This window comes from Sycon ciliatum, chromosome 11 (assembly GCF_964019385.1).
Source record: "Sycon ciliatum chromosome 11, ocSycCili1.1, whole genome shotgun sequence".
Classification (NCBI taxonomy): domain Eukaryota; kingdom Metazoa; phylum Porifera; class Calcarea; order Leucosolenida; family Sycettidae; genus Sycon; species Sycon ciliatum.
The window spans coordinates 15556017-15570668 of record NC_088653.1 but is presented as its reverse complement, the minus strand read 5'-3'; the positions used below and the strand labels follow the sequence as shown (position 1 = coordinate 15570668).

The 14652-nt window shown below is 48.3% G+C and overlaps 1 protein-coding gene across 2 annotated transcripts in view; it reads right to left on the bottom strand.

Annotated features, from left to right (window-relative positions):
- Positions 1 to 539: 539 nt before the first annotated feature.
- The window catches only part of LOC135827456 (uncharacterized), a 104589-nt gene continuing 90476 nt past the window's right edge, over positions 540 to 14652 (bottom strand). For both annotated transcript variants that reach the window (XM_065339948.1, XM_065339949.1), the window contains 7 exons: positions 12746 to 12820; positions 11623 to 11817; positions 11066 to 11296; positions 8446 to 8718; positions 7084 to 7368; positions 5628 to 5918; positions 540 to 916 (listed from right to left, as the gene is read on the bottom strand). In XM_065339948.1, coding sequence (XP_065196020.1) covers positions 909 to 916; positions 5628 to 5918; positions 7084 to 7368; positions 8446 to 8718; positions 11066 to 11296; positions 11623 to 11817; positions 12746 to 12820 — 1358 coding nt within the window. In that variant the 3' untranslated portion in view covers positions 540 to 908. The remainder of the gene's footprint in view (positions 917 to 5627; positions 5919 to 7083; positions 7369 to 8445; positions 8719 to 11065; positions 11297 to 11622; positions 11818 to 12745; positions 12821 to 14652) is intronic.

Sequence of the window (14652 nt, the reverse complement as noted above, 5' to 3'; positions counted from 1 at the left end):
CCTAGAGAAGTCACGTGGAATGTGTACTGGGAATTTCCCCTTCCATATTTGGCAGTTTTCTGCATGCAGTTGATCGATACCCAGCAAATCCGTACGCATTTTCTCTGCGTGTGCCACAACGTAGAGAACCCCATCTCCGCGTAGAAATCTGGAGCCAAAACACGCGAAGCCGTAGACTCTAACCCAGACACCTGCTCTCTACGTGATTTCTCTACGTTTCACGTATAGCAGAACCTCCCTATTTTTCGTGGACATACTTCAAGCGATTCTTAACTTATCCACCTCTCCCATGGCCCATTGAATGAGGCTGTGGAGTTTCGAGGAGACCTTCGTCTAATGAAGATGCCAATAAGCAACTTCTTCAGGAAAACTAAACTTTTCAAAACGTCAGAGTGACAAGGACAAGCAGCCGCCCCCCACCCCCACCACCCTCCCAAGAAAAACCCACCCCTGAACAGTCTTTGCTATGACATAACCAGGCTTGGTCCACATTCACTCAGACTAAGATGCCAAGGGTTTTTTTTATCAATGGACTCCGCATGACCGCGACCATCTGCAAATGTCAGCCGCCATTGATACGTGTTGAATTGCACTACACATTCCTCACACACGCGAGCGCGCACGCGGTTGTATTATTTCTTCGCAAAGCAAAGCAATAAAAGTAGAAAAACACAGAGAATACAAACAAACAAACAAACAAGGGATGCTTGAGTTGATCCGCTGCAGCGGTCTGGGGCGGCGAGCTGCGGCGACGTTTCCCGACGAGCGCGAGAGGGATGCGGTGACTTCGGTCGGGAGAAGAGGACACCGGTCCTGCTCTCACGCCGTCGACGATGAGTCGTTGCAGCGAGCAGAGCAGTCACTGGCCAGCGTCTCGCCTACATCACCCGGCTGTTGAAGAAGCCCAGCTACTTGGCTGAAATCAGAAACAGAATCATATGGACCGGTAAGTTATGAGTTATGACTAACAGTCCGCCAAGGTAATGAGATATTTCAGTCAGTATAGTGTCCGTACATGATACAGTGCATTGTTGTCGCACTATCTGGCTGCATGCATGAGATCTCGTTACGTTGGCAGACTGTCAGTCAGAACTGAGTAGTACGTAAGGTCAACATTTGAGGATTAAAAAATATGGATAAGAACATAAGGGAGATTGCGCGCAACAAAAAAAATCGTAATAATTATTATGGCCATAACGGCCTCTACAGTCCATTTCAAAACTATAGACGCGTACCTAGGCAAGAACCGTTATGCCAGCATCTATACCACATAAAATCTGTGATCACTTTGTGCATAAATTTTTCCAAATTGGGCGTCTGTTATCCAATCGTTCAGAAGCTATGTGAGAGTAATTGTGGAGCGGTCCTGAGCAATATACCGAAAACTATTCTCAAAAAGCACCAGCCAAATTTGAAATATTTCAAAAACCCTACGCGTCTATAGTTTTGAAATGGACTGTAAGCGCATCAACTTTCGACTGAAAAGGAGCTGAGTCACGAAAAAAGTACTCTCGTTGAAGTCACCGTACTGCCACGCAGGAATGTATGACACCTGCGTATTGTGTTACACTTACAGTCCATTCATCGGAAACTGGCCCGCTGGCTTTTGAAAGTCGGATTTGGGCCGAATTGAGGATCAAAAACCCACATTAAATCTCAAAAATCTGGGTTTGGATCTGCTTCTCCATACATTTTGCCATGGCATACCTGTCCTAATTTTGTAAAACCTTGCTGAATTTCTATTTCCCTGTTCTTGGACTTTTCTTGCCTCAAATGTGGCAAGGAGTACTTGCACGGGTCACACAATGCAGGTTGTACTGTTGTTTTCACGATATCTAAAACTATGTGAGAGAGACACCAAAAAGTTAGGGTGCCAGTTTCCAATGAATGGACTGTAGAGCGTGCATGTCTGGCTGCGGAGGCCGGTTTCCCGTACTCCGAAATATCGAGGCTACCACCTTTGCGTAACCTCTGAATCAACCGATTTTCGTAGCGTTTTTCGTGGTTACCTCACAGCCGTCGAACCCCGCGAAACCTTGTTATGCCAATGCCGTGGAACTGAAAGGCTGTCCGGCTAAAGGCGGTTCTGACTTCGCTCCAGGGGAGTATGGCCAGGTTGAAGGAGGCTAAGGTAGTTATGACCCCTATCTAGGGGAGTTTTGACCCTGTTTAAGGTGGCAGCCTGGTCCAATATTTCGAAAAATGCGAAGTTCTGAGGTTGGTATCGAATGAGGTATCATCGCAGTCATGTCTAGACCTTGTCTTCACGAACCAACCCCTGCTGGCGACGGACGTTCACACAGCTTGCGCTCTTGGCTCCTCGGACCATCTCATGGTTTCATGCCAGTTCGCCGTCTCATTGCCCTCGGATCCAGACCTGCCACTTCCTTCTCGCAAACCGTTCCCATATCGCTTCCGTCGAGTTCCCTCTCAGTGCTGGGACTCTATGAACGCTGATTTCTCCTGCCACGACTGGTCGTTTCTGCAACCAGAAGGCTCTCCAACTGTTGACGCCGCGGTAGATCACTTTGCAGCCGTCCTTGAACGAGGGTTCCAACAGCACCTCTCTAACTTTGCTATCGGCTACAACAACCGGAAACATTCCAACCCAACATCCTCGACATCTAGTCCCCCATGGGTGACACGGTCCCTCGTATCTGAAGTGAAGCGCAAGCGTGATCTTTTCAGCATCTACAAGAAATTCCCAACGCCGGTTAACCGGGAGGCTTACCGAGTTCAACGCAACTTCGTCAAGCACCTTTCTCGTACCTCACACCGCTCCTTTCTAAACTCTCTTTCTGCAACACTCTCCTCCCCCGATCGCCCATCACTCCACCAATTCATTCGCAACCAGTGCCGCGGGACCTCCCGCGCGCCAATCCAGTACCTGACGGTCTCCAATGGCAACCGCCAGCACGATGTGAAGGCGATTGCAGACACACTGAACAAGCAGTTTGTTTCATCCGGCATTCCGGAAGATCCGAATTGGGTCATTCCATCGCTGTCCCCAGCCCCTGAACTTAGCGCACCACTCACACGCGTCGTTACCACGACTGCTACCGTCTGTAAGCACCTCAAACTCCTGAAGAATTGTAAGTCCCCTGGCGAAGATGGCATACCCAATGAGGTTCTCAAATGGCTTGCGCCATCTCTGTCCTATCCCTTGTGCCTGCTCTTTAACATGTCATATCGTACAGGAGTATTTCCGTCCGTCTGGAAATCTGCTGTTATCGTCCCGATCTATAAGAAAGGCCAACGCTCTCAGGCTGGCAACTACAGACCAATCTCTCTCCTTCCCGCTGTGTCCAAGGTCTGTGAACGTATTTTCTTTGAGTCTCTGTACTGCCACGTCACCCCAGCGCTTTCACCATCTCAATCCGGTTTCTGCCGTGGAGACTCCACAACTTTCCAACTAACACGTCTAGTACAAGACATCTACACCCAGCGGAACCTCAGGCGGCATGTTGGCATCGTGTTCTTTGACCTAGCGAAAGCTTTCGACACCGTCTGGCATCGTGGTCTGCTTGCAAAGCTAGAGTCCGTCTTCTTGGTACACGGTCCAGCCCTGCAATGGCTCTCATCCTATCTTTCCTGCCGCCACCAGACTGTCAGAGTATCTACCTCCCTATCAGACCCATTACTAGTCGTGTCTGGGGTACCCCAGGGGTCCATACTTGGGCCGCTCCTATTTCTACTGTACGTTAATGACTTGCCAGCCCTTGTACCAAATGTAAGTCTTTTTGCTGACGACACTGCTCTGATGTGCTCCGACAGCTCGGCAGACAACCTCACGGCCTCCATGCAGTCCGGGGTCAACGCTACAGTAACATGGATGGAAACCTGGAAACTGAAGCCTAACCTCGCCAAAACCGAGGCCATGTTCTTCTCTCCCTCGCCCCCCACTCAACTTCTGTATTTTCCTGGTCTAAATAGTACACCTATTAAAGTTGTTAACGAGCACAAGCACCTGGGCGTTATTCTCGACCGCCAACTCTCCTGGTCTCCACAAGTCCAGTCTGTGTGCAAGCGTGCGAGTGCGTCCTTAGGTATGCTACAACCCCACTGCCAACACTTGAATGATAACTGCAGAGAATTGTTCTTTAAGTCGTACATTTTGCCTATATTTGACTATTGCGATATAGCTTGGTGCGGGTTGTCTCAGACTTTACTCCACAGACTGGAGGTACATCAACGCTTGCTTCTGAAAATTCTGTTTCGAAAAGACCAAACATTTGCCTCCCTTTGTCTTTATAAACTTGCTTCCACGCACCCTCTTCTTGCCCGACATCAGCAGCATCTTTGTATCCTTGTGCAAAAAATCTTCCTAGCCCAAGTCCCGAAACATATTGCCAAGTACAACTGGTTTGTTACCACTAGACCAACACGCAATGCCTTATCACTGCCCCGAGCTAGTTCCTCTCTGTTTTTGAAATCCCCTTTCTTCTCAGCATACTCCCTTTGGTCTAACCTGCCTACTAGCATTAAGACATGCCAGGATATCAGGAAATTCACAGTCCAGCTTTCCACACTGTCTCATCCGAAGTGATCCCATGTATTATTAATGTGCCTCCCTTTCTTTTTCTCTCCCTATCTCCTTTCCCTCTCTGACAGCATCTTTCTTTTTTTCCCTTTTAGCTTGCCGTGGTTGGCTATCACCTGACCTCTCATGTTTATTGGCAGTCTTCGGACGGGCCAGGAGATGTTGAATAAATAAATAAATAAATAAATAAATAAATCGGAAAGAGAATACTTAGCACTATATACCGTATTTGGTCTCTCCTACGGATAAGTATTCTACTTTGAAGTGCATTAGGGGGCCATCCGTAAATATAGATATTTATTTAGAAACGAAAACTAGTCGTTTAGGGGGGGGGGGGGAGGGGGTTGAGCGCCTGTCGTTTCTCCAAAAATATTGATGTACAGCTTGTATGTGTGGGCACGTCCAGAAAAAAAGAATACATATCGATACTATGTACCGTCTGTATGTGTTCGTTTCTGAGGAAGGGGGAGAGGGTTGAAGAGAAATAACTAGTTTTCGTTTCTAAATAAATATCGGTATTCACGGATGGCCCTTAAGGGTATCACTGTAAGACCAGATATTTTAACATCAATTAAAGTTAACAATCTCCGAATTTCTGTGGGTTAGCGGCGTGAAATTCTAACGAATTCCGTGTCAAAACCGGCAAATGACTTTACAGGTACATGTCGTTTTTCTACGTAACGACATCAAATGTTAGCGAATTGTTGAAATTCGTTAAATCGTTAGAATTAAATTTTCGTTAACACTACTGGTCTTACAGTATGACCCCGGTCATGAGAGGTATGGCCTCGGTCATGAGAGGTATGGCCCCGGTCATGAGAGGTATGGCCCCGGTCATGAGAGGTATGACCCCGGTCATGAGAGGTATGACCTCGGTCATGAGAGGTATGGCCCCGGTCATGAGAGGTATGGCCCCGGTCATGAGAGGTATGACCCCGGTCATGAGAGGTATGACCCTGGTCATGAGAGGTATCCCGGTCATGAGAGGTATGACCTCGGTCATGAGAGGTATGCCCTGGTCATGAGAGGTATGACCCCATTGGTTGGTTGGAATGGGGAATGCTCGTCCACATTGTATTGCTCTTACCCTTGGCACATATCACCGTGTGAGGCGTGCGTGCGTTCGCAACATGCGGAGTTCCCCAGCCAGAAACGGTGCCGACCGCACGTCGAGGCGTGTTAACCCACGCCGGTCGCTCGTGCATTTTCGTGACGAACAAATGAATGCAGGAATTGATATGGGACGGTGGGATGACCATGTTTCTCTTGCCGCACATTATCCAAGCGTCGAGGTAAGAGCGCTGCTCCTGGATCATATGGTAGAGTTTGAACGTACTGCACTCATGTTCCACCATCAGTGGGTCATCCTCAGCGCGCTCTGTGCCGGTAGTGTCGACGGAGAGACAAACATGTGCGCGTGCACAGACACACACACACACACACACATACACATGCGTGCACAAACGAACACGCACGCGCACACACACGCACACACACACACACACACACACATGCACGTGTGTGCGTGTGTGTTGAGCAAACATTGTTAGAGCCTAACTTGCACATTCTGCCCTTTTGGAGAATTTTGTGCAAATCCCTATCCTATTTTAAATGAACATGTTTTTCGTGGCCATTGGCAGTTCCATTAAGAAAGTTTTAAGAATTTAATAGGATGAATTGTGAAGAAGAGGTTGGTGCAACTTCGGCGACAAACACTAGTATTGTACAGAACTATTTTATCAATCACCACCAGGACTCAAACCAGGAACCTTCACTTGAGGCCAGCAATGCTGGAACCATTAAGCTATGGTGTAGCTGTCATCCCACCAGTCAATGTTCGGCATTCTTCTTCAGACATTGAAGCTTGCACTCCTTGCAACAGATGTAACTTTTAAAACGCGTTTCCGCATCAGTGTGTAGGATGTGGTTTTGCGACCTGAGACCTAGCTCTAACACACATCCGGCGCGCAAACCAACAGCCGTCCAACTTGGAAGGTTCATGGTTACGTAGGACCTATTATCGCACTTTCTGACTGTTCATCATCTTGTTACAGTCGTGAATAGTTGCTGCATAACTTGTTCAAAATGTGTTTTCTTCTTCCATTTTACATGTAATACTGGCTCAGTATCAGAGTAGTTTTGATTTCTTTTCTTTTTACTAAATTTCTCATTCACAACTCGTAAATGATAGAAATGGACAAGGTGAGTGAAAGACAAGCCCTTGATAAGGAAATCGCCTTGATAGAGATATCGCAGAAGCGCCAAAAGACCTTGTTCATTAATTAAGGATGAATGGACTTTTCAGGGGGGGGGGGGGGGGTCATTGGATGAATGGACATTTCAGAGGGGGGGGGGGGGGAGGGTCATTGGACGAATGGACATTTCAGGGGGGAGGGGGGTCATTGGATGAATGGACATTTCAGGGGGGGGGGTCATTGGATGAATGGACATTTCAGGGGGGGGGGGGGGGGTCATTGGATGAATGGACATTTCAGGGGGGGGGGGGGGGGGGGTCATTGGATGAATGGACATTTCAAACTTACCTCTCCAGCACATCACCGGCAGGCTCGTCTTCACATTGTGCCGCAGCAGGTCATTGCCCCAGGCGTGGTGCTTGTTGGTACGGTGGCCGAGGAACCAGTAGGACTCGTAGTACGGCTGCCAGCGAATGAGCGCGTCCAGACAGTAGTGCAGGAACGACGGCGGGATCTTGGACTTGCGACGGTGGGCGCAGTGCTCGATCGCAGGCTTGTAATGGCTGCCCTGGTTGTACGCCAAATATAGCGAGTCGCCTGACCAGCAGCGCTGCGCTTTCACCTGTGCATTGGCTGAGAGACGACGATAGACAAGCAGACGCGGCAACAGTGTGCCAAAAACAAGACGGTCGCAAAGCAACGGGAGAGTTATGGCGTGCAGGGGACCCGAAAGGTGGGATTGGGAGGAGGGGGATCGGGGGTGGGCGTGGGGATTGGGGGTATGGGTAGAGGGGGGAGGGGGTGATATCACAACATAGCTCAAGCTTAGCAGCAGCGGCAAACCACCACCACCAACAACAACAACACCATTAATCCCTAGGCCCTGCCCACCCAATTCTTCCTCACTCTTTCTCCTTTCTTACACTACTATCTCTTCTTGGCCACTGGCTATCGTGAGAATAAAGATTTGAAACAACAGCAATAGCAGCAGCATCCGCATTGGCAACACCAGCAAAGGAAGCGATGACGACGACAACGACAACGACAACTCTTAAGCTCATGATCGTGTTTGAATGGACGTTTGTATAAAAGATGGATTTACATACATAGAGTACCAATCTCGTCCAACGCTGATATAGTATTTTGTACAGGTAGTTGTTATAGAGGGGCTCAGAACTGCATTGCAAAATACTTGATTATGTAAGTGCTCAGAATTGTATTGCATAGTTGGTGCAGCTATCCGCTGCCAATACACTCGGTTTCTTTAAATACTATGTACGCCAGTCAGTACGCCCGTGAAGGTGAGGGGGCTATGCACAAGTACACCCCCTCTTTCACACACGCACCCACTCTCTTTCTCTCTCACACACGCACCCACTATCTGTCTCTCTCTCTCTCACTCTCTTTCTTTCTTTCTTCCTCTCTCTCTCTCTCTCTCTCTCTCTCTCTCTCTCTCTCTCTCTCTCTCTCTCTCTCTCTCTCTCTCTCTCTCTCTCTCTCTCTCTCTCTCTTTCTCTCTATTTCTCTTTCTCTCTCTTTCTTTCTCTCTCTCTCTCTCTTTCATTCATTCTCTCTCTCTCTCACTCACACCCCCCCCCCCCCCGCACACAAACACACATCCCCCCCCCCCACACACACAAACATCCTCTCCCCCCCCCCCCCACACACACACAAACATCCCCTCCCCACCCCACCCCCAATGCTACTCACGTGATGCTAGGCACATAAAGCGTGCAGTCGTATGCTTCCCGTGTTGACCGGTCGTCAGCTTGATCGTGACAGGGCGACCGGAGGCAGTGTCGGTGACCCAGATGAACTGGTTGGCAACGCTTGTCGCTTTCGTGACGATCAGATCCTTAGCGGCAAGCATTTCGTCCAACGTCATCAGTCTTGTGCCCATGTTCTCGCACGCCATGCTTGCCCGATCGTATGTGGTTGGTTGGCTGCTGCGATACCAGTGAACATGGCCGATCTGCAGCGATTCTGCAGGGGGTGACGACATGCAAGAAGAGAACACAACACCGTGCGTGATCGCCAAGAGCTTCCCCTGGAACAAAGCACCCCAGGTTTTAGGAGTTGGAACCAGGGGGGATGGGACGTATGAATCCATTTCCCGTCATTAGGTTTTGCGGGGCAAGTCCACTACTACTGTACACACCTTGATACCAACTCTGCGTAAAAGGTCATGAACTTTGTGAGGTCATACTCATAAATGTACTAGAATGGATTGCACCTGCCAAGTATGGGGTGACTTGCCCTGCAACAAGGTGACGGCCATCCTATAGGCTATTCGTACTACGTTACAATACGCGTGACGTTTTGGAATACGACGTACTGGCAGACGTCGTTTTCATGCAGGTGCATTCACACAGGCACGCATACGCTACTCGTACAGCTGTGTGTACGAGCTTCTTTTGGACACAAACTTCTTGGAATGACAGAACGAAACTCGGTACAGGGTCTGGATACGTCGTCTACGTTTTCGTATCAGGAGTACGATTTTCCCGCCACGTTCCATGTTGTGATGGCTATCCGGACGAAAACGTCACACGTACGCCACGTTTTGGGCGTAGTGTGAATGGCCCATTATAGGGGGATTCACACGACGCGAAAACTCACGTGTGTGGTACTGTTTTTACTCGTGTGACGCTACAGTCCATTTCAAAACTATAGACGCGCAGTGTTTTTGAAATATTTCAAATTTGGCTTGAACATTTTGAGAAACGTTTTCGGAATATTGCTCAGGTCCGCTCCACAATTATTCTCATATACATGTAGTTTCTAAACGATTGGATAACAGACGCCCAATTTGGAAAAATGTATGCACAAAGTGATCACAGATTTTATGTGGTATAGATGCTGGCATAACGGTTTTTGCCTAGGTACTCGTCTATAGTTTTGAAATGGACTGTAGCGCATGCAAAATCTTGACAAACTTGATCGGGGGTTCTAGTTTGTGCTTTGCGTGCGTGTAAAAACAGCGAGAGTACTTGAGCATGGTACTCAAGTTACACGAGCACGCAGACGCATGCGAGATTTGCACAGGTCTGTTGTCCGTGTGAATTCGATGGGGAGCCTGTCCACTTTTATACAAACGTGTTTTCGTTCATTTTCAAGTCGTGTGAATAGATTGCAATGATTTTAAATTGCTTTCTCCGAGGCAGGCATAGACCATGATTGAGAAACAGAGGATACCAGGTTCAAGTCCTGCTTGGAAGCGGAAGGATTTTTTCCAGCTGTGCCGCGACCCACAGTTAATTGGGAACTCGTGGCCTGGCACGAGGGAAACATGGATGCAGTGAATGGGATTTTCGGTCTTTGACCACTTTGTGGTGGGTCCGATCTACTCACCTCCCACCGCTTAGCAGCTGCATCTGCGCCTTGATCCAAGAGGGTGGTGGCGTTCCTGCGGATGCGGAAAACTGGGCCTTTGGCCAAGTTTCACGCAAACCGTGACATTTTTTTCTTTTTTTCTTTTTCTCCGTGCCGTCTGATCAATGAAATCCCCTTTGCAGCGCAACAGCTCAGGACCTGAATAACACATCACCTGTGCCGCTAGGGTTTATCGGGTGTTAGCGGCCGTCGTGAGTTCCCTTCGGGAACGGATACGATAATTTACTTTTTTTTTTTTTTTTTATGCCGGGTGACAACTCCCGTTTTATGATGACGTGTTTTTTTTTAAACTCAATACTGTATAGCAGGGAATTTTCGGACAGAATTTATTCTCACACGATTTTGTACACGGTCTCTTTTGTGCCAAAATTAATTCCGTACTAAAATTTGTTCATGTGAAATTATGTACACTATATGCGTACTGCTTGCAAACACGTGCATTTAGCATGCAGCACTGTACGAAAATCCAACCAGTATGAAAGGTCGAAATTCGGCTTTGTCCGAAATTATTTCCGTCCGAAAATTTCCTGCTATACAGTATCACAGAGCCATCAGATGCTGCACAGCGGGGAGGTGGCATGTTATTGGATAGACGTGGGGTGGGGCAGAGGTAACTCCTCGCACCAAGGGTCCGGGATTCATCGTTACTCATGTGCGCCGGCACGAGGGACAAAGGAATATGTGCACCCAATAGGAAAGCACCTTCGAGAAACGATCATGGAGAGAGGCGGAGATTGAGATAGGACTTTTTACTTTCTCTTTTTTTTTTACAAGGTACACAAACTCCCCGGCACGCACATGTGGCTAGCATGGGTGAGATGGTGCTGGTGAGGTCTGCCATGATCAACCGGCCAGAGGTCTCGGCACCTTTGAACGGCACGGCGCACCAAATTGGGAGGGAAGCATAAGCATGGAGGAAAAAGTGTGCACAACTTACCCAGATACAGGCAAGCTGGAAGATTCTTGTACCAGTTAATCCGGCTACTTCCCTGCCGCTTGCTGGCGAATAGAGCTGGATTGCGATTACGTCCGCCGGCACATGGCGGGTCGCCGCAGCTTTCAAACATCGGCCAATAGCACTTGAACGAACCCGTCCTCTTGTCCAAGTGGTGTCTTGGTATGCTATCCAGATGAGCGATAGGGATGGTGACACCTGTAGCGCGGTTTGCTGTCAGACAGAAAGGAGGAAAGCAGAGGTAGCAACACGATGGTTGGAGTATTCTCTCTCTCTCTCTCTCTCTTTCTCTCTGTCTCTCTCTCTCTTTCTCTCTTTCTCTCTGTCTCTCTGTCTCTCTGTCTCTCTGTCTCTCTGTCTCTCTGTCTCTCTCTCTCTCTCTCTGTCTCTCTCTCTCTGTGTCTTTCTCTCTCTCTCTCTCTCTTTCTCTCTCTCTCTTTCTCTCTCTTTCTCTTCGCTTGAGGCCAGCAATGCTCTAAATAAAATAAGAATGCTCTAAATAAATAAATAAGAATGCTCTAAATAAATAAACATCTTACTCTGAGAAATGCACTCTGCGTAGTTGACACGCTGACCATGTTGACAGACCGGGAGCTGCTTCATCCGGTCCTCGAATGTTGGACAGCGCGTGCCTTTGTACTGCGAGCACACCCACAGCTGTCCCACCGGGCAGCGGATCGTACCGTCCCTGTACGTCGCCTGCCATCCGTGCGTTGCGGTACGCGGTGCGCACACTGAAAGCACGAGAGCACAGTGCAAGCCGCAAAGGAAAACACCAAACAGACGAGAGTTATGAAACAGTGGCCCAGGAGTGTAGCTGCCCCCCCCCCTTTTGAGGGGGGGGGGGGGTTCAGGGCCGCATATGTGTAGTATTGCTGGTGCATGTCATTCATGGTCATTATGTGCATGCTGAACCTAGGTCGACATTTTAAGGGGGTGCACGCGCCTGAAACAGGAATTGCTGTTGCTCTGCAGACGCATTCATTTCGGGCATGGTGCTTTGCCGTGCTCAACCTCCATTAAATGCAGCTGGTAGTGTCCACATGAAACACAGCTATGTAGCCCGCATGGGGTACGCGCGCACCACCCGCTAAATACTTCGACCTAGGTTCAGCATGCCCATAATGACCGTGAATGACACTCAGCAGCCATCCTACATCCTGCACATATGCGGCCATGCACCACTCTAAAGGGGGGGGGGGGGGAGAGACCAGTTACGCCCCTGGAACACGTGCTGTCTCCTGAACTACTTGACACATGACTGCGTGTTCCACGTTGGAACAACCAACTGCATTTTCTAATATAGCACAAAGTCACTATACTTCTAAGCTCAACATCAAGTGATTATTCAAAATCAAAGCATTGCACACACACGCACACACACACACACACACGCACGCGTGCACACATGCACACACGCATGCACACACATGCGTGCATCGCACACTCACGCACATGCATGCACACACATGAATGCGTCACACACACACACACACACACACACACACGAACACACACACGTACACACACGTACACACACACACACGTACACACACACACACATGCACACACACCATCATGGCTGCTGCATGTTCCCATTGCGTGCACCATGTGGCTTTTAGTAAAAAATAAAAATAAATAAACACACACACACTATATTACCCTTCGGTGCCAGCTGCTGACCGTTGCTAGACGTTATGTGCAGTCGGTGTCCATGTTCCTGGAAATTAACGTACTCTGCATAATAGTCAACACGGAACAAAAAAAAAAAAAAACAGGCACAGCAAAGGAACAATCTTACAACTCCAACTAATGTGATATTTTAATTAAATACAGTCAAACCTTTTTTTTATTACGAACATCAAGGGTCCGATGGTACTTGTTCGCCGTGACGAGAGTTCGTCATATCCCTATTTTATACCCATGAATACACAGTGATTCTTCAATGTGACCGACCCCACGATAGGCGGTCAGCCTTTGGGTCATCCTAACGAGAGAGCTTGGAAGCTCAGGGCCCTACTACGCTATGCTTTTTTGCCTTGATGACCTAGACAAAAAAAGCATAGGGATGTTATAAATTCTTATCAATTTCTCCTTTTTTTAAGACATAACCTGGGATTCGAACCCGCACTATCGCCCTGCATGCATCCCCTGATACACTTCGCATACATACTAATTCTTCCAAGTTGCTTCACGTTATGATCTTGCATTTGAAAGCCCTATTTGAATATGCATTGTGGCCAGCCGTCTTGGATGGTACGGTACGGGACAGGTACAAATACCAAAGTAAAGCTGTGTGGACCCTGGCTAGCGCCAGACGTTACTGAAGTAACGTCTTCTGCATAGCTACGGGTATAAAGTTATTAAAACAATAGGAGGACAGAGGAAGTGTTTTTACTCAGAGTTTCACGCACTAAGCGATCATCAGAAAACAGTAATTGGAAATCTGGATCAGTTTTGGTTTATATCCTCACAAAGCAAAGTGTAAATAGCGGCAGTGCAAAGCGTGAATGACAGCAAGTGGTGAAAGGTGACAACCACTGGAGCTTGTTGTCTCTTACTTAATTAGGTGATGGCTGTAGCTGGTTTAAAGTTCCGAAGGTAGTACCTATTCTCATGGCGACACTTCGACACAAGCTCACTCCTTTTGTTTAGAGAGAGGTGCTTGGGTGCTTGCGCGATTGCCAATTTTTCCGCCAGGCACAGGTTGCACCTTTTGCTTTTGTTGCTGTAGGCCGCTGCTCTGCGGTGTACCGCCCATTGAATGCTGCATGCCTTCCCTTCATCCTTTTTGGTCCAGACGTACTGCGATAGGTATAAAGTTATTATTATTATTATTATTATTTATCCAATAGTAGTTTTTCTTTTAAGCGAAAGTTTTACTGTACAACGCAACATCAAAAAATTCACAGCTCGCGTGAGACTTGGCCGGAGGCTGAGTTTTGCGCATCCGTCGGAACGCCATCACCCTTCAAGGATCATGGCGCAGACGCAGCTCCTAAAGCGGCACCAACTGACGTGATAAAGACTAGAACCACATTGAACCACATGATCAGCAGGAGCATCACCCTAAAGAGTGTGCGCTGCAGCAAACCGCATCGATGACATCATTCCGTCCACTCGGGCTATATTGTTAACACCCTCGCAACAAGTCCTCCGTACCGCGAGGGCAGTAAAAAAATAAAAAAATAAAATGAAAAATATTATCGTGTCCGTTCCCAAAGGGAACTCACGACGGCCGCTAACACCCGGTAAACCCTATGAGGGCAGTGGTAAAAACTAGTGGAGTGGTGGCACATGAAATGCGACCCCTGGTTTTCGTGCTCGAGTTCAGCACCGCTTCTAGCGGTCTCCACTCGGTAAGGTGCAGGCGTGTGCTGGATTTTTGCAGCGTGAGCGCACCGAGCTGGGGTCGGATTTCACTTGCCATCACCATCCAGCAGCCTACTAGTAGTTCCATTGCTGTCTTGTGCTTCATCCACACGTAAGCCCATTGCGCAATGAAGTAATTTGTACTACCAACACCCCACACAGCCACCTGGGCATGGTCGTCTGGGGTGTTGAACAGT